A 22477-nucleotide genomic window follows, 5' to 3' on the forward strand; every position below is an offset into this window, starting at 1 on the left:
CTTGAACCTTTATCAGCATTTTGGGATCAGATTTGAGCAGGGTCATTACAGTGGTATCAAAGCCAGATTATTCTGCCATCCTAGTGGGTACAAACACAATGAAAAAGTGATGATATGACAGATTGGAATGTTCAATCTTTAACTCATTACTATAATTTAAGAAGAACCAAGGCTTGTCTAAACACAAGACAAGAGGAATAGGGAAATCTAGAGGATCATATTGATACAGGTGAACAGGTTATTGGCAATATGGCAGACAGGAATACTAGGGATCTTGGAGAGGACAGATTTTTACAATTATTAGAGACCTTGGCACAGGGACAGCGATTAGCAGAACAAAGGGCACAGGAACAAAATCAGAGATTGGAGCTTAGGATGTTGATGATGGCTCGTCAAATGGGGTTGAATGCTAACATGGGTGGTGGAAATAATCAAAATGGTAATAATCCCAATGGGAATAACCAGGATGGGACACAAAATGGAGGTGAAAAGTTGGGAACAATTTCGGTCATGTACCTCAGCAAGCTAGGACAATGAGTTCAAGGCCTATGATTCCCACCTTTCTGCCTAGAGCTCCGGAGCAGCCGGAACCATAGCCCCCGATCACTAATATACAGGATCAATTGAGGAGAGATTGGGAAGCTGGAGGACTAGACTTTACTGCCTCAATCACCTTTAGGGAGTATATGGATGTGTGGATGAAACATATGCCACGTGGACACGACAGGAACCAAAATTATGAGCTACGGAAGAAAGTAGGAAAACTTCAGTTACCATATTATGATGGCTCGAGGAAGTCTACAGCAAGAGCTTGGGTTCAAAAGCTTGACACATACTTTCAATTGAACCCTATGCCTAAAGAAGAAGCTATTAAGTACGCAGCAATTCATCTGGATGGGTTAGCACACGAGTAGTGGCATCATGGTATGGTCACTATGGGTCATGCACACATTACCTCATATGTGGAGTTTATGGAGAGACTGATTGAATGTTTTGATAGGAAGGATCCAAAACTCCATTTCAAGGAGTTAGTTCAGCTTAAACAGTGGGGATCATTGGAAACATACATTTCAGAGTTTCAGAAACTTGTAGTGTTAGTAACAAATGTATCTGAACGGAGGATACTGGTTTTATTTATGGATGGGTTAGCGGACCCGTTGAGAGGGTGGATTAAAGCTCTCAACCCTCCCACTTTGCAGGAAGCCATTAAGAAAGCTCGTAACATGGATTCCTCTTCAGTGTCTAAAAATAAATTCCAGGCAACGAGTTTCCCTTTGAGAAAAGATAAGGACAGGAAACCTTTTCATAGAGAGGCTCAGCTACCTAAGGAGGAAAGTAAGAGGTTGGACAATGAGACACTTAATGACCTGCGTAGGAAGAAGCTATGCTTCTATTGCAAAGGTCCCTATGAGTATGGCCATGACTGTCCTATGAGGCCTAAAGGGAAGGCCAACCGGGCGATGTGGGCTTATTATGAGGGTTTAGACTCAGATAGCTCAGAAAACCATGATGAGGATCCTGATGAAGCAGAGGGTGAGCAGGAGATAGACAGTGCAGAGCAAAAGAATGAACCAAAGCTACATTTACAGGAGGCACGTCTCTCTAGTATCCAGAAAGAGGGATCTTTCAGACTTCAAGGAGTCTTGGCTAGGCAGAAGGTTATTACATTGTTGGACACAAGTGCCCCGCATAATTTCATTGATGCACAATTTGTGGAAAGGCGTGGACTCATTACTGAGGAGTTCGAGGGACTAAGAGTCAAGGTAGCTGATGGATATACTCTTCATTGTGACAGGATGGTACAAGATCTACCTTTGCGCCTGAACAACTATGAGTTTAAGGCGGACTATCATGTGGTCAACATGGGAGACATGGACATAGTACTTGGGATGCAGTGGCTACATTCCTTGAAGGAGGTTACGCTGAGAATATGGAGATACGATTCGAGGTGGATGGCAGGACTCATGTGCTGAAGGCTATCTGTAATGGTGATGTGAGGACTATCTCATTTAGGCGGATGGAGAGATTAACCAAGCATAATGATATAGAGTGGGCAGCAGTTTGTACTTTGATGCCTACTAGTGATGAGCAGGGAGATACGATTCGAGGTGGATGGCAGGACTCATGTGCTGAAGGCTATCTGTAATGGTGATGTGAGGACTATCTCATTTAGGCGGACGGAGAGATTAACCAGGCATAATGATATAGAGTGGGCAGCAGTTTGTACTTTGATGCCTACTAGTGATGAGCAGGGAGGCAGTTATCTTTCCTTGATAGAGATCCACTCTTTATGGGAGGCTACTTGGATTCTGAGACAGAATTATATGCAGTTGGTAGCCGATAGAGATTATCTTATGGAGTGGGGCAGTACAGCATATGACGCAGTATTGGTCAAGGAAGATGAGGTGAGTGAGCTTACTCAGCAGCTCGAGGTGACTTCTGAGTTCCTTGAGAGTACACAGTTGGCTTTCGAGGAGTCACATTTTCATTTGGCTGAGGTGACCATGGAGTTAGAGCGACTTCAGTCTTTACCAGATTCTGTACAGTCACAGGCTGCGGTGTCTGGTGATCCGAGGATGTCCATGGTCAAGGTTGATAGAGGCTGTAGAGAGGAGGATATATCTGTCCTTGATACCAGTATTGGCATGTTTGGTTCGTTTCCACTGGAGGCAGGATCAGTTGAGTTGGGCGTTGCAACTGAGCATGGTGGTATGTTTGACTTGGTGGTGGTCTCTACTACGAATGGCAAGGAGACTAGTGATGTTGTATCAGAGATCATGTGTGATGTTGGTGAGCCGGCAGTTGGCATGGTTCCTACTAGTGACACTACTCCCTTGGCAATAACTTCGGAAGTAGTAGTTAGTTCCAACTTGGTTAGTGATCAGTTGCAGTGGGTTGCATCACCTGTGTATGGCGAGCTGTCGACTGAGGTTAGTTCTTTTAATCAGCATTATACTGCAGGGTATGTTCATCAGTTTGCATTAGATCCAAGTGTTGAGGACTTGATGGCCGTCAAATTTGGTTTGGGTTCTAGTTCTTGCTATTTATCATGTGATGACTATTCGCCATCAACGATGCATGGGAGTTATGGTTATGAGACAGTGGCCAGTTATTTACAAAGTTGTGTTGATTGCAGTAGGTGTACAGTGTGTGGATTCTCTGTATTTGGTGCAGTTTCATGCGGAAGTGGTCACCATTGTAGCAAAGTTGGAGTGTGCATTCCGCATAACGGTGGGTTGTGTGGATGGTGTTGGCAGTTTGAGTTGCTCACTCTACTTGGGTTTTGATGTTTTGAGAGTTTGTGTCTCGTGGGTTTTTGAGTGTGGCAGTAGTGGATTTGGAGTTCAGTTGCACAGTGGTTCACGATCCATTCATGGTTTCCTCTTGGTTATATTTTAGAGGTTGTCGCTGAAGCCTACATTGACTGACAATAGTATGGTTCATGACTACATTTGGGATCTAGGTGGATTGATTGGTTTGTTGTTCGGCCATTACTTGGGGACAAGCAATTTCAGGAAGGGCGGACTGTAATGTCCCCATTTTGGCTGGCATCGTTTTGCGTGCCGGATCAATCTATCACGGACTCTCGTAGACGGGTGGTTGTGATGAGAGAGTCATTCTGGCATTTATTTGAGGATTTTATTATGCTCTTGGAGATATTATTTATATTTTATCATTACTTCTTATATTGGGCCTACATGTTATAATTCTAAGTTGAGTTGCACATTTTATTTTATTATAAAAGTGCATTATAATGGGATTTTATAATGGATGTTTCTAGAAGTTCTTAGTAACTTCTTAGAAAATGATGTTTCTAGAAGTCCTTAATAACTTCTTAGAAAAGTAAATAAATAGAGGGCTTGGCCTCTCATTTGGACAGACGGGAATTGATGATTCTACTACCATTCTTTTTGAGCAATTGTGGCACCATCCAGGTCTGCAAATATTCAACATAATCCTTAAGAACGATACCTCTCAAGAGATTGCATAACTGAGGAAGTGAAAGACCTTCTGAAGGGTTGCACTTTGGAAGTGGTATTCAGCCATTTCAAGTTGAGCTTAATTTGAATACTCAAACTACCTAAGGGTTTGAGTTTTTTAAAGCAGTCCGAAAAAAACAAATCTGAAAAAACAGTCCGAAAAAGCAGGTCCGAAAAAAAGTAGTCCGAAAAAAGCAAGTCAGAAAAAGCAGTCCGAAAAAGCAGTTCGAAAAAGAAAAGAGAAAAAGCAGATCCAAAAAAGCAAGTGAAAAAGCAGAACAGAAAAAAGCACAGCAGAAAGGCAGCATTGGAGAAAAATATTACAGCCATCTACAATCAGGTTCCTTTGGATATTACATGCATTGTTCTTATCATTTAGATGCATATTAGGAGGTAAGGCTATAGGTGAAAGTTGTAACAGATTTAAGCATTATTCATGCGGATGTAAGCCAAGAGTTTTGGCCACTCCACACTAGCATTGTAGTTGACATTTTATGTGCAATAAAGGAGACATAAGTTGCTGGTCTGATATAGTGTAATTGAATATGTATTTATCATTCATAATCAGCTTATTAGTTTGCACGCCAATTGTTTGACAAGATGTCAATTGGCTGTAGGTTCTTTTTTTTGGGCATAAATAATGTTATAATTTTGCATCCCAAGTGTTTGTCAAAATTACAAGTTGCTGTAACTGCATATTGCAAGTAGTTTCAATCACATATATGCATTGAATATTGTCAAAATAAGTTGCACATTCATGTGAGGTCATTGTTTAGTCAATTCAGAGTCTTCTTGCAAGCATTCTTATTGATGCTAAGTGAAAGAAAGAGCCATAAAACCAAACTGAAATTTTATATTAGTCATATGACCCTTGTATGCAAAGCGTTTTCTTGAACCTTTATCAGCATTTTGGGATCAGATTTGAGCAAGGTCATTACATCATCCCCTGTTATTAGTAGATCATCAACATACAGTATCAGAATTACCATATCATCTTTATCTCTTTTATAATATAAATTTGGATCAGCTTAATTCTTGGAGAATCCTACGCTGGTGAGATACTTATCAACTCTTTCGTACCAGGCCCTGGGAGCCTGTTTAAACCCATAGAGAGTTTTCTTGAGCCTGCAAACAAAAGCGTTAAGATCATGAGTTTCAAATCCTTCAGGTTGCTCTAGATATACTTCTTCTGAAATCTTTCCATTTAGGAATGTTGTTTTCACATCCATCTGATGTACCTTCCATTCCTTTGATGCGACAATTGCTAAGACTGCTCTTGCAGAGGTATATTTGGCAATAGGAGCAAAGGTTTCTTCATAATCAATCCCTTCTTTCTGAGAAAATCCTCTGACTACAAATCTGGCTTTATACTTCTCAATACTACCATCAGCAACATGCTTTATTTTAAATATCCACTTGGAAGAAACAACAAATTTTCCTTTAGGTCTTGGAACAATTTCTCAAACATCATTTTCCATGGTACATTGGTATTTTTCTATCATAGCTTCTTTCCAAGCTGTATGTTTAATAGCATCAGAGGGATTGGTTGGCTCTGTTTTGGATAAATCACTTATGTTAGTTGTATAACTAGAGAATCTTTTAGGTCTTTTGCTTTCTCTGATTGTTTCGGAAGGTGCGACAAAGTCTTGAGCTGCTTCAACTGTTTTAATGGCCCAAAGTGGTTTTTTCTTTGAATTTTCTTCAAGGTTCATATTTTGAATTTCATCTTCGATTTCTTCTAAGTTCTCCCTCTGGGACCCAGATTCACTATTTCTTTCAAAACTAGATAAACGAGAAGGTTCATCAGAACTTATGGCTCTTTTGAATGCAAGATCTTCTTCAAATATTACATCTCTGCTAAGTTCAATAGTTTTCTGTCTAGGTATGAAAACGTTGTATGCTTTAGAAGTTTTACTATACCCTACAAAAATACCTTTCCTCCCAAAGGGTTCTAACTTGGTTCTCTTTTCTTTTGGAACATGGATATACACAGGACATCCAAAAATTCTAAGATGACTTATATTGAGTTTTACTTTATTAAATACCTCTTCAGGTGTTTTTTCTTTAAGATGGGAGTGAGGACTTATGTTTTGAATATATACAACAGTACAAGAGGCTTTTGCCCAAAGATAATATTCTAGGTTTCTGTCAAAAATCATAGCCCTAGCAGCTTCTATAATTGTCCTATTCTTTCTTTCTGCTACCCCGTTTTGCTCTAAGTTATAAGGAACAATGTACTCCCTCTTAATCCCTGATTCTTTACAAAACCTTTTAAATAAGTCTGAGGTATATTCTCCTCCGTTAGGCTTTAATTTTATGTCCTGAAAAAATTTTCAGTTAATGCTTTGAATTCTTTAAATCTTTGTAGGATTTCTTCTGATTCCTTGCATTTTAAAAAGTAAATCCATGTTTTCCTAGAGAAGTCATCTATGAACAAGATATAATACCAGATTCCTCCAAGCGAAGGAACAGACATAGATCCATATAAATCAAAATGAATTAATTCTAGTACATTATTTGTTTTCCTAGTACTATCATAAAAGGGACTTTTGGTGCTTTTACCCAGAGCACACCCTTTGGAAATACTAGGGTGGTCTTTATTTAATTTGGGTAATTCAGTAAAAATCTTTTCACTAGTTGATAAAGTTTCAAAATTTAGATGCCCTAATCTTCTGTGTCATATTTCATTTGAATCTTCAGCTTTGTGGACTAGGGCTTGAATGGATCGACTAGATTTTGTATTCAATTCATACAAATATCCATTTCTTGGACCAATTAACTTTGTTTTCTTGATGGAAGAGTTCTTAGCCCAAGTTAATACTTTGCCATCTACGAATGCAACATTGTGTCCATCATCTTCAACTATTGTAATTGAAATTAGGTTTCTTGTAATCCCTGGTACATAGAGTACACCTTTAAGAAGAAGAGTATTTCCTGATTTTAGTTTCAAAGTACAATTTCCAATTCCTTCAACGGAGTGTGTTGAGTTATCACCAATGGTAACTTCATCGTTAACCAATGGTAACTTCATCGTTAACCTTCTCTGATAAAGAATCTAGAGTTTTTTTGTATCCTGTTATATGTCTAGAAGATCCACTATCAATTACCCATGCTTTATTTAAAATTCCATTTGATAGAGAGGAATACAAAACACGGTTCTCAGGATCATAAGTATCTTCTTCTCTAATGGAATTTGTACAATTGGCCTGTTGTTTGGAATTTTCAAGACAATTAGATCTATAGTGTCCAAATTTTTCACATTTGAAACACTTTGTTTTAGATAGATCTTTCTTGGGCTTTTCATTCTTTTGATTTCCCTTTTTTTTCTTGAAATGCTTCTTCTTGCCTTTATAGGAGTTTGTATTAAGAACGTGAAGTTCTTCATCTTCTACTTTTGATTTCCCTCCTTTCTTTAGTTTTCTAGATTCCTCTTTAAGACAATCATTCTTGAGTCTGTTAAAGTCCGGGAGCTGATCTCTGGCACTTATTCCTTGTGCGAATGTCTCCCATGAATTTGGCAATCCATCTATAGCCATAAGTGTTAATTCTATGTCACTAATGATGGTTCTTATGCTTGATAGTTCATCTCTAATGCCGGCAACTCTTAAGAAGTAAGAACTTATCGATTCTCCTTTCTTTATCTAAATGTGATTCAATTGCCTTTTTAGTGCAAGAACCCTGGTAGCATTGTTTACTTCATAGGTATTTCGTAATGCATTCATTATATCAAAGATAGTTTGATGTTTTGTAAGCATAGGTACAATATCATTTTTAACTCCATCCAAAATGATTTGAATAGTTTTTCTATTTCCTCTGCTACAGATAGATTTGTGAGGTTCAATTGGGGGTTGTTTGAATGCTCCATCAATGAATTGTTTTACATTGTTCTCTTCAAGAATCATCATGATTCTGAACTTCCAGGCTTCAAAGTGCTCTTTCCCATCAAACCTGTCCTCGGGTCTGATTGTGTAAGCCATGGAAGATAGAAGATTGTTGCTTGATGTGTACAAAGTCTAATTACTGAAATTTAGCAGAGCCTAGGTTCGATTACTAGAGCTTTGATACCATGTAAAGTTTCTGCTAAATCCTTATCTCTTAATCAGACTTTTGATCCAATCTTATATGCTTGAGAATGATCTTCTAAGTAGTATGAATATTGATGAAATTAGTGCTTATTATAATGCAAATACAATACTGAATATTTAACCTTTTATTGTGATAGAGAATCTCAGATATAAATTGCAGGATATAAAATGCTTATAGGAGCTGATTGTTGTAACTGTGTGTCCTATAATCTGCATTTACAACCTACTTATATATCCTTTCTAAAGGGTATGTCCCTCAAGGGACATAACCCTTCCTAACTTGGCACCTATAGGAGAGATATATATCATTAAATGCCAACATTAGAGATATATTACTATTAAGAGGAAGTACGGTTTGTATTGTCAGACCTGTAGGTTTATCTTGTTTAATATTCTTAACAAAAGTAAAACAATCTTGTTTCCTAAAGCTCAAAGTCTTCAAGAACAAAATCAAATGCTCAAATGCTTCCCAAAGAGAAAAGGAACAAATGAATTGATCAATGCAACATAAGAAAACAAATATCAAGTCCAAGTCTCACAAACATAAAGTTTGGGAAAACTTGCTTCTCTATTCACTTCAGAAATTTGCAACAAGAAATACAAAATTTACAAGCTACAAGCTTAGCCTTTTTTATAAAGCAAATGATGATTATTTACAATGAGCTCTCTCCTTTTTATAAGAAAATAGGAGAGAGAAAGGTGGAGGAAAAAGGGGAAATCCGCAACCACCTTGACATATTCTCTAAGGGCCCGTTTGGTTGATGGAATAGGAATAGAAAAATTGGAATACGATTTTTATTTTCTATTTGGTTCGTCACTTGGAATAGGGAATAGGAATACATATTCCCATTTTGCCTCTAAAATGAGCTTACACCCATTCCAAAAAATAGTTGTTATTGGAATAGTCATTCCTATTCCCAATATTACATGCCTATTCTCCATTCCTATGCCCGCAGCCAAATGGACCCTAACAAACTCCTAACTAACTAATTTAACATATTCAAAGTTGCACGCCTAATACGATTGTAACTTGACTACATGAGTTGATTATACACGGACATGTTAGCCTGTACTAACAACATAATTGCTCTTTACATCTAATCTTTGTCATCCTACACTAAAGCATATGGAAATTTTGAAATGTTCACATAGTCTCAACTATTTTTGCCATGAGTCACGCACAACTTCAGCATCGGGCTCACCGGTGTATTCCACAACCATTATGATCTTTCGGTAAGTACTTAATACTTCCGAAATTTCTTTGATAGAAACTTCCATTTTTGCTTTGTAGATCATCTAGTGAACACTTAGGGCCCATTTGGTTCACGGAATTAGCAAAACTAGGTTTTGTTTCAAAACCTGATTTTGATTATGTCAAAATCAGGTTTTATATTTTGAAATCGGATTTTGGGAAAATAGTTTGTTCCGTTTGGTTTACTTGGAAGATGAATGGGAAAATACATCTTTTGCATTTGGTTAGTAAAATTGGAATTAGGTCAAACCAAGTTTGGTCCAAATAATGACTATAGGCCTCCAGGCGAAGCTCTATTTTGGAATATACATCATCACAGATTACATAATAATCATTTGGATTGCTTCCAACAACCAGGATTCTTTCATTGGGAAGAATATTTACAATTTGAGTTATACTCGAAGGATCCGGGATAGTACATTTGTTCCCCATAGACATTGTAGATTTGTAAATCCATGGTTGAGCACGGGCACCTGCACATCTTGCCACTCGATGGACCCTTTTTCAGTGTTGTTGATGAGGATAATTTCACCCATTGGAAGAATGATCATGTCCGCCATCAATCTAGACCCAAGCATTTCCTCCATGTGCCAGACTAGGTCTGGTGAGGTGATCTCAACTCTCTCGCAGTTGTTCAAACCCTTGACAAAAATCTTCTTCTTGTCAGCCTGGTTGAAGCTCCCCAATGGTGTTCCTCCACAAATCACAATCTCCACTCTAGCAAAATTATCGGCAGAGTCCAACGAAAACATGACAAACAAGCTTGTGCTTGGGTAATTCCTCGCACCTCCACCAGGCATTTGGGGGAAACATCTGATCAAAACATTTCTATTATAATTGATGAGAATGGATTCAATGTTGGTGAAAATGAAGAGATTGTCATCCGAAGACAAATGCAGAAATGGGTAGAGATTGTTCTTCTTGCCTAGGGTAAGCGTCTGGTACAATAATTCAATGGACGTTAAAAATAGTTCATTTCTAATTTTTTTTAATTCTCAAAATGTCAAAACTCGGATTCAATTCTCAATTCCTAGTATTTTGATGGAAGACCGGTATCCTAACTTTGGGCCAAAATTAGAATACTGAAATTCTAATTTCATTTTAAGATTTTTGACCCAAACGCTAAATTTGTCTAAACCTAATTTTTTGTTTCCCAATTTTGGTCCACTTCCACGAAACAAATGGGCCCTTAGAGCTTTCAAATGTATTCATCACACTGATAATGAAATCGTCTGCTTCAAGTTGTAAGCAAATTGCTTTGGTGAACCCTGTAAGGATATCTTCTTATTTCTTGAGTTCATTGTTTTTAGTGATAACTCCACAGGACAGCTTTTTGTAGCGTTTGTTGATCATGTCTTCTTGATTATTAATCTTGATTATTGTTGCCTTTGCATCTTTAACGAGTTGTTGCAAGACTTGTTCTTTCTCAGTCATCAGGTGCATGTAATCATGATACATCTCAATAGATGAGATGACTTCATATTCGGTTAAGGCATCCAAGTCAAATTCCATCATACTTTTCCAGTCACCAATGTCTCCATCCAACCACTGTAATTGACAATTAATTGATTCTTGAATGTCACTTAATTTGGCAACAATTTGCTTACCTTTTTCTCAGCATCCTGAAAAAATCTTGACTAAACTGAACACCCTATGATTTAATACTGACGGCCCATTCATCTACAATTTGTGCATCTCTCTTTATTCTCTCTAAGCACTCGGAAGAAACAAGTCAACGCTTGAAGAAGAATTCTTTGTCTTTTCAATTGTTTCCAAAAGTTGTGCCTTCTCTCTCTTCAGCCTATTTTTCTTTTCCCATAACTCATCATTTTTTTGGGCTAATGAATCAAGTGAATCTTGAGCATCTTTCGAAAATTCAAACAAGTTTGCTTCCCAAGCTCGATTTTGGAGAACTTGTAATCAGCAGTCTTCATTTTGTTCGCTGCTTTTTCAACAAGAGGTTCAGCAACTTATGCATACTTGATGTTGTTGTCATCAACCATAATCCGACAAACTATTTTAGCTTTCTTGTTCTTTGAAACCTTTGGTCTAACAAATTGCCTGTCAAACTCTTCTGGTGGGTTTCTTCCTTCTTCCTCTTTTGCATGATGGTGCTTAGTCATGCGGAGGCTGAAAGAACATATGTCAACTGCAGCAGTAGTCACCATGATTCATACCAACTTATCTTGCATATCAGTAGTGACTATGGCGGGAGTCGCGGTTTGAATGGCCATAGGTGCAGGACTACTATGTGTAATCTCAGTCCTGAATTGCTCGAACTAAGCTGAGGTTACATCAATCAATGCCATGGATTGATTTGAAGCAGATGGGATTGAAATAGAATATGCATCAAACACATTCTCATAGTTATATTAATCACCTTCTGTTTCTACTGTGGGTGTTGTTGAGGACATAGGTTGTGTTGGAGTCACTATTATGGTGTCTTAGAGAGGTGGATGTTCAATGGAGAATGCATCCACTGCCATGCTCAAAGGTAAATCAGAAGATTCATCTGATGCAGGTGCCATGTCCGAAAGAGTAGCAGTTGTATGAACCTCTATGGTATGTGGAACTAAGATTGTGAGTTCCTTTGCTCAAGATTCAATTTCTTTGATAATCTTTTCTCCTTTGATCGTGAGCTTTGGTAAACCTTGAGCAAGAGGCTCAACTGCTTTGATGAAGTTCCATCCTTTCCTTTAATCGTATTTCTATCATCATACCAATTAACCTAGCAAAATCAAAATCTTTTCCAGGTTTGATTTTGATGCACTTGAGACTTCTCATCTTCAACCAGATAGAGGTGTTTTCCTTACTTGACCATGTAGAAGGAAGGATAGGCAACTTTTCTATCCGATGTCGAATATAGTCAAGGTCTAGAATATGATCAGCATCTTCAACCACATCAAGGATTGATGCAAGTTTGACGTCTACTATTTGCTTCAATTTCAACCGACTGTAATCCAAGTGACAAATGTCCACCCCGGTACGCATATCAATCCAGAATCTTCAAGGCGGTATATATGTATGGATTGCTTCCACATCTTATCATTTAGTCCTCTCCAATCAAAACAGCTTCTTGCCATGAACTTCTTTAGAGTGATTCTTTGAACTTCGAACTCCATGTTCTTGGCTTTTGGTACAGTGTCTATAGAGTATCCGCCAATCATTCAAAACGCATATTGATCTGAACAGGTAAAATTACTAATGTGTTCAACTGCACTTCAGTTGAAAACTACTTGACATATTATTGGTTTATCGAAGGAAAATGTTTTCTGTAATGATCTGTCAAAATAGTGGCATTTTTATATACAAAGGGAATATAAATGGTTTTGTCAACAACATATTTACTTCTCTGTACTTAGAGCATGCATGAGTGATGACCTAACAAACAGCCAGTGCTAATGATAAAATTGATAATGAGCTTATCAGTATCCTAGTAAAACAAATTCATATTAAATAAGACAAAAACTTATGGTGCGACTTGTGGAAGTCTGCAGGATGAATGATTCGGACACAGAGAAAAAGAGACATTGACAATTTAGTGTTCTGTATGAGCTAGTTGCCAACTCCAAGTACAAGAGAAACAAGAACTCTCAGAACGATATCCCAGAGCATTTTAGGCAGGGTGTTGAAAGTAAAACACACTTGTATATAGCATATTAGATACCTGTTTAAATACTGAATAGACATTTGTTATCCTGAAAACAACTTATCTTTGATAACTATTGTTCAAGGTTATTAATATTATCAAATGCTACAATTCAACATGCTTCAGTAAGTACATGACTCCAACTGATGTACAATCACACAAAATGGACAGGAATCATTCGCACATTATTTCAACAGGGACAAATTGCAAATGCTACCTTGTACACCCTACTAAAAACTTTGAACAGATACTATATGATGCTTACATTCCAATCATATTTGGTCTGGCTGGCACAGATACATCCCATGCTAGAAGAGTTCCAGATCTATCACCGATAAAGACCCACTCCAAAGTTGAATGGAATGCAAAAGCTCCAGCACCAAGCAGCTTTATAGAGTTATCAACTGTAGAGCATCGAACAATTTCCAAAGAATGTCTAAATTAAGACATTAAACAAATTAAATAGTTCTTGGAAAGAATTTTAATGTTATTTAAAGACAGATATGCTAAACAAAAGTATGTACAAAACTGACAAGGATTTCTTACTCTGGAGCGTATAGTGAACAGTAAATGACTGGATGTTGTAAGCTCTGACCAAACCATCTAGATATGCAACATACTGACTTCACACCAGTTTCTAATATGAGTTCAACATCATAACCAAAAAAAACTTCTAAAAAAAAATAATTAATAAGTTAAGCACTTGCAGAAATACTATTCCTAGAATTCAAAGTACAGACTAAAAATCCAATAAACTATTTACCAAAAGTGGGCTACGTGGGTGACAAGCAAGATTGACTACTGGTTTCTTCAGATCTGTCTTTATCTTTGTAGGGGGCCTTCCACCTTCCACAGTTCCTACAACTATTGACATACACCAAACATCAAACACTTCTACTGGTGTTATATTTAAGGTTTATAATAGTTCCATTTCACGTATCCAAACTTCATTATCACATTTTAAATTGTAAATACATGCAAAGGATATTTCTTTGATTAATAATACTAAACATAAGAATGATTTTTTCAAAAACAAATAAATAGAAACTATCCTTGATCGCATACCTGTTACACTCATGCGCCGGTGAAGTCCAAAAAATACTACTGGTTGAAGAGGAGTTAGAGCAATATGCACTTCTGTGCCTGAACTCAACCTATCTGCTTTCTTTTCTGGAGAGTATAACACAAAGGTGTGCTCTGTGTCAAAATCACATGATCTGATTGTCCCATCCTACAAAAGAGAGAAAACACTTGAAGCTCAAGCTGGAGCGGGTCTATAAGGTCAAACGTCCTCAATGCACCAGAAAATGGTCACAATTTACCAATTAATCCATGGGAGGCCTTAAGTTTGCCATGCGCTTTTACCATGGTTGAGTAAAAGTACAGTAACCTATAATATAGAAAGTTATAATAATGAGGGATGCAAAAGTTAAACAATGCCATAAAAAAGAAATGTGGCCTGATCAGATTCAGAAATTGAAGATGATAGGTAAGAGATTTTGAGTATGAAGTGAAATGCTATGAGATGACACCATGAGGGATAGGAATGGCGTGCATTTTCAGTATTATTAACTATGAGATATTAACCAAATTGTACAGAACCAGTGACTTGGGATTAAACACATTGTGAATATCAAAACGATGAGAAAAACAAATGGAACACAAGGAGAGGGAATAGTAGCAATCCTTTTAACTTGAAATTGCAGCTGATGGTAACAAAATGAAAGTGAGAAATAGCACAACATGTACATGCACGTGCAAAAGGGAGCAGTAAATGGATATTTGTAACAAACTTTTGTAGACATTAGATCTAGAAAATGGAGTTAAATCATCAGAAATTGATCAAGAATGGTGATTGAAAAAGGGCTACCAACTAAATAAAGAATTAGGAAAAGAATGATTGACATTAAAAGATAAAAATGGAGCAACAAGCATGCCTAAGCTCTGTAGAGAACAATGGTGGAAGCATATAAGTTATAAAATCTAAGCTAAACAAGGAAAAAAATCAGTTATTGAATTACGTCTTAGTGACAGGTTTTAAAATAATAGCATAAGATGGTGCACATTAACAAAATAGTAATCTGTGGTAGAGCTAAAACCAATAGTGTTCTATTAGTGAAAGCATACTCTAACCACCCTCCCTCATTTTATCATCTTTGAGATCCATTCAAAGGCGTGCTTTTCAAAATCCCTGATGCTTATCAATCAACTTCAGTATTAAATGGATCATTTTCTTTCTATATCCATCCCCAGTTGTAAAATTACACACTCAGCGAGACTGTCAATATTTTGTTCAAAAACGCCAAGAATAAATGCATAGATCTGACCGTAGTCCATCACCATGAAGATTGTCCAAAGAAGTTTTCAAAATCGTTTGTAACGTCACTGACTGTTCAAACTCTCCCAAGGAGGGAGTTGTTATTGGAGACTTATATGTCAGCTATCTTAGTGTTGCTCTAGTGCAAGAGGCGGTTGCTTCCTTAGGTGGGACCGAAGCACGTATGGAGCACCCAACTGTGATGTTGGTGATAATGGATGTTACAACGAAGTCAAGAGATGTGGATGCAGATAGTATGGACACATTTAATGATCCATTTGATGATGCTATGAGCTGCACCAAGTATGATATCCCTTGCCGAGTATTAGCTAATGACTCTAAGGAGGTTTTGGATGGGTCCCAGGATCAGTGGTTACAGGATTTACTATTGAGATGGAAGCTGAGGCATGCGAGGAGATTGATACTACGAGGGCTTCCATTTCTTCGGATGAGGTGTTGGTTGAGGTACATGGTAGTTGTCTCTCAGCTGCAGAATTGTGTGAGGACGATAGCACATGTATGAGCGATCTTGTGGTGGAGAGTTCTGAGTTAGTTTCCTATCACAGTGCAGTTAGTGAGACAGAGAGCTTGCATAGGAATCAGGGGTTACAAAGGCATCATGTGACTTGTCAGCTAAAGGTGAGTGATAGTGACATTTCTTCAGCTCTTGAGCATTATGATGCTATCCGTCAGATGCTAGAAACATATGGTTGGGGTGCTCCTGTGTCTGATGAGCACGATGATAGTAGTCTTTCTCTAGCAGAGGTTCATGCGCTTCGAGAGGCTATCAAGATCTTGAAGCATAGTTACTCACAATTAGTTGCTGACAAGGATTACCTTATAGAGTGGGGTAGTACCTGTTATGAGGCATTCTTAGGGAAAGAGGAGGAGGTGGTTGAGCTCACCCGGGAGCTTGAGGTGACTGTGGACTCTCTTTAGGAGTTACAGTCACAATTGGATGAGGTTACCGTGGAGTTAGAGCAGGTACAGTCAACACCAACCCCAGACCTTGTTCAGTTACATATTATGGTTGGTGGTGAGTTTGCTTCCACAGTTGGGGATGAGAGACGTGATGATGTGGCAAACACATCTGTCCAGGATATGGGTGCAAGTAGCTATGGATGAGGTAAGAGTATCAATGGAGTCAAGCTCTCATGTTGATTTGCTTCCTTTTGCTGGAAGCGAATCTATTTCTTCATCTCATAAAGCTGATAGCATTGGACAATTCGCAGTGCCACATTTTCAGAGGGATCAATTGTGGGTTGCAGGGGAGCAAATTGATGCTTCCACATATAATTTCTACTGCACAAAGTCTTTCATGGAGTATCTTTTGGAGACTTCGGATGGTGCGGGAGGATTCATATAGTGTCTAAGGGTACTCTCATTCGAGGCTCTCATGCTATTTAGAGGATGGTGGGAAAAATTGTAAAGACTTTGTCTACCATGCTTCCCCACAAGGATTTTGAGGTTGGGTTTGCTGAGAGGGTTGCCCAAGATCTTGCCGGACCAGTAGTTCGGAGTCAAAGATTAGAGTCGTTTCCTAATTTCTGGCTTTGTACTGATGAGCCATTGACAAAGATTGCAACTTTCTACCGGCATTATGAAGTGGGGTATGCTCATCATTTTTCTTTTGACCCACAGGTAGAGGATTTGGTTTCACATCAATGTGGGTTGGCTCCAATTTCATACCATCCATTATGGGATGGGTTAGCACCATCTTTTGCATATGGGATTAACAGCTGCAAGTTATACTACTTGCAGCGTCTACATACCCTAGGTAGTTTAGCAGAGGTTGGAATTGATTCAGTGTTTCAGGTACCTATGGTTGTTACCGTCTCCATAGTGCAGTTGGGTGTGAGTGTCAGTTTGATGGGGACTCAGGTGTAGACAAAGTTGTATTTCAGTTGGGTTGAGTTCCGATGAGATATTGCCTTCATCAGCGCCTAGGGTCAATTTTCAAATGATTTTGATAGTGATGTTCGTTATTTGGGTGTTGGTGCTATAGGAGTTGCTTGTACATGACATGGATAGTACGCAATTCTACCCATGGGATCCAGGTGGACTGTGATGTTCATTTTGCTCGAGGATTGCTTGGGGACAAGCAATCTTAGGTAGGGAGGATTGTAATGTCGCCATTTTTAGCAGGTTCCTGCAGTTGGCTTGGTCAATTCACCATCGCGACCCTCGTGAGTTGATAGTGGGATTTGAGGGTCTCCGTTGTGGGGTTATAGGCTTTTCAGTAGCCTATAGTGTGTTTTGGCTCCATTTGAGGGACTTACTATTTAGAGTAAGTCAAATTGTAAGTTCCGATGAGCTCAGTTGAGTTGATGGAGTTGTGTGATGCTCTCAGTTTTTATTTCAAGCTTCTAATTTAGAGGGAGCGTCTATTTATAGTAAGTCACTTTGTCAGGTTCATTCATTGTCTTTCATCATCGGGATCACTTTGGTATTGTCAGATTTCGATTTTGATGCTTCTTTAGTTGTCTTCGCAAGACAGGTGAATTACTATTATTCATCTAAATACGTTGAGGTTGCTATTTTTGTTAATGTTGTTGGTTGGTCACCTCAGTATCATAGCTTGTCGAAACCAGGACAAAAAGTTTTAAATCGTGGGAACAAAAAACAGTGGTCTTGCGTGTCAAAATATTAAGTTATGGTAGAAAAGGTCATTTTTGGAGCCAAAAGCAATTAATTAATCATATTAATAGCACTTTATTATATTTTAATGTTGCGTGTGGGAAGCTTCTTAAGTGAAGTTCATTTGGAAAACTTTGTGTCATGTAGAGATTATATATATGGGCCCATTTGATGAGTAAAGCATCCGATTATTTGATTATCTTATTTTGCTTTGTCGTCTTTGTGACATTTCTAAAGTCTAATTTTCATGTCCTCTTGCTGAAGTATAAGGGTTTGTTTTTGAGAAGTTCATTGTAATTCAGAGTTGAGGTATTGTGAATTAGTTTTCTGAAAATTGTTCTTTATCTTCATTGTTGTATACACTACGGTTGGGAGATATTGTGGTATTGTAAATTTGGAATTTGGCGTCTTCTTATACTATTATTATTGGTTCTGAGAAGCAGTTGGGTGCTGCTTAAATTGGAGTTGGTTGAGCACCCATTTATATGCTGCTAGGCGTTATTTTCTATCTGCACTTTGAGAGCAGCGTTTTACATATCTGCAGTTGCATTTGTTTGTTGGAGAAATTTTTCGCTGCTGCTAGACTTCATTTCAAAGGGTTTCAAGGCATGTCTTACCTATAAGTTCATGGATTGTAAGTTATAATTTTTCTAAGTATTGTTGATTTGGATAATAGGGGATATTTTAGCAACTGGTTTGTTGGTAGTTTGCGAAAATACTCAATATCTAAGTTGATATTTAAATCTGGAATTTTCAGCTGTATATTCCCTATGTAATATCTAAATATTTGAGTTGAAATTATTATTGTAATATATTCTATTTTGTTGCTATATTGTTGTATCATTAATTGCAAAACTTCAAAAACATAAAAAAGAAATCATTTTTTTGGCACAGATTGTTTGAGAACCAGCACGGCTCATTACAGTGGTATCAAAGCTTGCTTGCAAAGTCCTTGACGAAATGTCAAATAACTGAATTATAAAAGAATTTGGTGTTTGATGCAGTTATAACCTGTTGGGGTTATTACATTGGTTTTTATTTAAAAAGCATACCACAAAATAAAATAATTGCATCCTATTGTCTCCCTAAAGAAAATCATTCAATTTCTATTGATCTGCCATTGGATTTTTCTACTTTTTGTTTTAATTTCTAGAAACTATTTGTCTTCTTTCCATTTTCATTAATCCATCATCTCTTCACTTCAGATTCTCCCAAATGTGCGTTTTTCAACAGTTCAGCAGCTGTCGATTCAGTTCACACTTCCACCATCCATCTATATTTTATCCCCATTTCAAATATAGTAAGAGTTAAACAAATCATTTAATCTCCAGGAAGAGAAGGTTTTAAATACCTTTCTGCCTCCTCCATTGGCACTGCGCTACACTATATAATTGCAATAATTTTTCTAAACTTCAAACTTCAAACTCAACAGATGCAAAGTATTTAAGCACCAAATACAGTTACTGCATTCCTAAGAAATTAAAACAACAATTTTGAAACAAGTGCCACAGTCAATTGCATGTTTATCTTAATATTGATTTTGGATATGACATATGCTTGAAAGTTTAAAACAAACATAACTGTTTTATCAAAGGTGTTGTTAGACAGAAGAATTTTGAATAGATATCTGTCAAATACTATGCTAAGTAATGTGATATTAATTATTCCTTAGTTGAGTTGAACATCTACCAACCTCAAGCACTGCAATTACAATATGGCCACCTGCTGGACTGTAGGACATCTGTACAACTGGAGCCCCAATGTCTATGGTTGACAGCTTGCATCCGGTTAAAGCATCAAATTCTGCAGAGATCAAATTTATATGTTCGGGAAGAATTGCATTGCACCAATCATAACATTTCATGCAGGAAAAAAAGAGAAAAAGGAATTGCAACATGTAATAGTTCTATCCCAGGAATGGCAACATGGGAATACTATACGAATACCTAAATCCAATTCAGGCATAATCCATCTGGGAAAAACTTGTAGCAGTGTACTCTATATTTCGTTAAAAAAAATGTCATGTAATGTCCCATTCTGAAATTTCCTTATTTTGCCTTAAATAAATAACCCTGACACACAATAATAATTGCATAGTTGATTATTAATTATTATTTATCTTAGATGTCATAACTTCATTTATATAATTCAGGTTTAAAGCTTATGATGTGTCTCCACAAAATATGAAACTAATCCTTTTAGCCTCTACTTTGCAGCAATTTCTGTGTATGAATACCTTTGTACTATTCCTAAATTTTTGCCTAAGTAAGGGGTTTTTGTCCACCATCTTGACAATAGAAATTGATTTTTTTAATACTCAGTTTCCAATCTTTAAGGATTTCATCATCGGATTGTATTCCACAAGGAAAAGTAATAATGTATTGAACAATTGATTCCTTCCTATTGGTTTTACCTTCCTTTATATACCTATTCTTTTTTATTCTTATGATCCATTTTCCATACCTTTCCCCTTTTTCATCAATTAAATTTTAGTTTTTATTATTCTTCTTTAATTGTTATGCTCCTGTCACAAAGGCTGATAGTCTTGCTATGCATGTGCCTCTCTCTCTCGCCAACTGAACAAACCAAATGCCCCCAGCAAGCACCAAACTACTCTTAGGGTGCTCTAAATCCCAACCGTAGCCCCCCCCTTCTAAATCAGAGGGGGCCCAGGAAGCAGGGTAGGAAAGTATAGCTATAGAATGGGAACCAGGGGAAGGGGGGTTGAAGCTATTCAATTCATAGCAGGGGCAATCAGAGGGCATGTCATTTGTGACCCCTTGATCTCCTTCTCTCTTTCTTCTATTTCAGAGCAGCAGCCATAGTCTGCTGGCTATGTATTTCTAAATGGAGGCATTATGCAATGTATTTCTTTGTGTTAAAGAGATGATCATTGCAAGTGTAATAGCATTGCCTGTAATTTTTGTGTCTTCCAAAGACAGCGATCTTTCTTGTATTTATATTGTGGAGTCCCTACATGGGACATGTCTATTCATTAACACATACTGTTTCTGTTAAAGTTTAGGGTCGCTGCAAATGTAATAGCACTGCCTGTAATGCATGTGTTTTCCAAAGGGAGAGATCTCTCTGAATCTATATTGTAGATGAGACAAGGATAGACATGTCCCTCCATGGGACATCTCTTTTCAGTATTACATATTACTTATGATTAGTAATTATTAGACAATTGTTAATTATATATATATATATAATGTCTAATGATTACTAATAAGAGTGATTTAACTAGTAATCAAAACAATGTATCTCATGGTTAAATCAAGCCAACTAAAGCTACAACATTAACATTCCCTCTTAGCTAGGGAGGGTTGCTATAGAAATAACACACCTTGCCCTCAAGCAATACAAAGAGATATCATCTCAATGTGATATTCTCATAAATGGTGTATTTAAGGATACCAGCAGATATCCACCATAATGATATCATCTCATGATATCAGGAGTAATGGCCTCAAAATATCAAGTCGCATGATATTCACCCAAGTACTCCAAGTAAAGACAACAATTTCAAAGTCAGCCAACAATTTTCTTCTGACACTTCCCTTTATATATATTCATTTTCTTTAAAGACCCCTCTTCAAATTGTAATGTCTCCTATCAAGAATAACCAGGTCCACCCAGAATATATATATTATGTTTTTCTCCATCTCCACCTTACAATGAATATTCAAAATATGTCATTTACCTAATCTTTCCATATAATTGATTAAAGTCTCGTTGATGTCCTCTGCCTAATAGCCTCTGCCAATTCGAACGTCACTTAGCAGGACTTTGTATTAAGAGATATTTGTTCTTAATAAACAATAATATTATGATGGGTGTTTTTGTACTCCATTAATGGTGTTCTGAAATTGACAGTCTTGTGTTGATAATTTCTGCATGGTTCATAATGGAATTTGTGAGCTGCATAGAGTTTTCAATCCTCCTTTCGATACCCATACTCGTTGTTTGACACTAAAGGCATTTTTATATAGCCATCTATGTCCTTTTTCACTCCTTACCCTCAGAGCATTGCCAAAGAGGAGATGAATCCCTTTTGTGTTTCAGATATAATCTTTAAATGCTCTGAATAGATGGTGGTTCTTTTCCTTCAATGACCTTAATTGTATTTTACAGAATGGCTTTTGCTGTCGTCCCATTGCAGAAGACGCCCGCTGGATTATCCGTCGTATACACCTAAATACAAATCTTTGTCAATCATGAGTATTATTCGACATATTCCTGATACTGTCTTCTCTATTTGTAATGGCTGAATTGGAATGTTCTGATGTTTTGGTCTCCTTATTCAATACGTGTAAGCTTGGTGTTGATGGCTCTATTTGAATCTGAATATCTAACACGCTTTCCTCTCTTGTCTATTGGTTATCGACCAATCTCCTAGCCAGTGGTCTTTCCTTTTAATTGTCTTGTATATGTCACTCTCAATTCTGACTTAAATCCTTGTATGTTACGCTCTCCTCTCCTGAATGTTTATGTTGTTCCAGTAATCAATGAACTCACAAGGTGTTATGCATCATTTTCATCCCTTCTATGATCTCT

The 22477-nt window shown here is 37.4% G+C and overlaps 1 protein-coding gene across 1 annotated transcript in view; it reads right to left on the reverse strand.

The window, feature by feature from the left end:
* LOC149538821 (uncharacterized) overlaps window positions 1-22477 on the reverse strand; it is a 196861-nt gene that overhangs the window by 157768 nt on the left and 16616 nt on the right. The window contains exons 2-6 of the mRNA XM_089800146.1: window positions 19614-19723; window positions 14032-14197; window positions 13730-13830; window positions 13513-13585; window positions 13232-13370 (exon numbers count right to left, since the gene is read on the reverse strand). Coding sequence (XP_089656272.1) covers window positions 13232-13370; window positions 13513-13585; window positions 13730-13830; window positions 14032-14197; window positions 19614-19723 — 589 coding nt within the window. The remainder of the gene's footprint in view (window positions 1-13231; window positions 13371-13512; window positions 13586-13729; window positions 13831-14031; window positions 14198-19613; window positions 19724-22477) is intronic.

The sequence above is a fragment of the Cupressus sempervirens genome, chromosome 9 (assembly GCF_028749045.1).
Source record: "Cupressus sempervirens isolate cs-2001-9-10 chromosome 9, ASM2874904v1, whole genome shotgun sequence".
Classification (NCBI taxonomy): domain Eukaryota; kingdom Viridiplantae; phylum Streptophyta; class Pinopsida; order Cupressales; family Cupressaceae; genus Cupressus; species Cupressus sempervirens.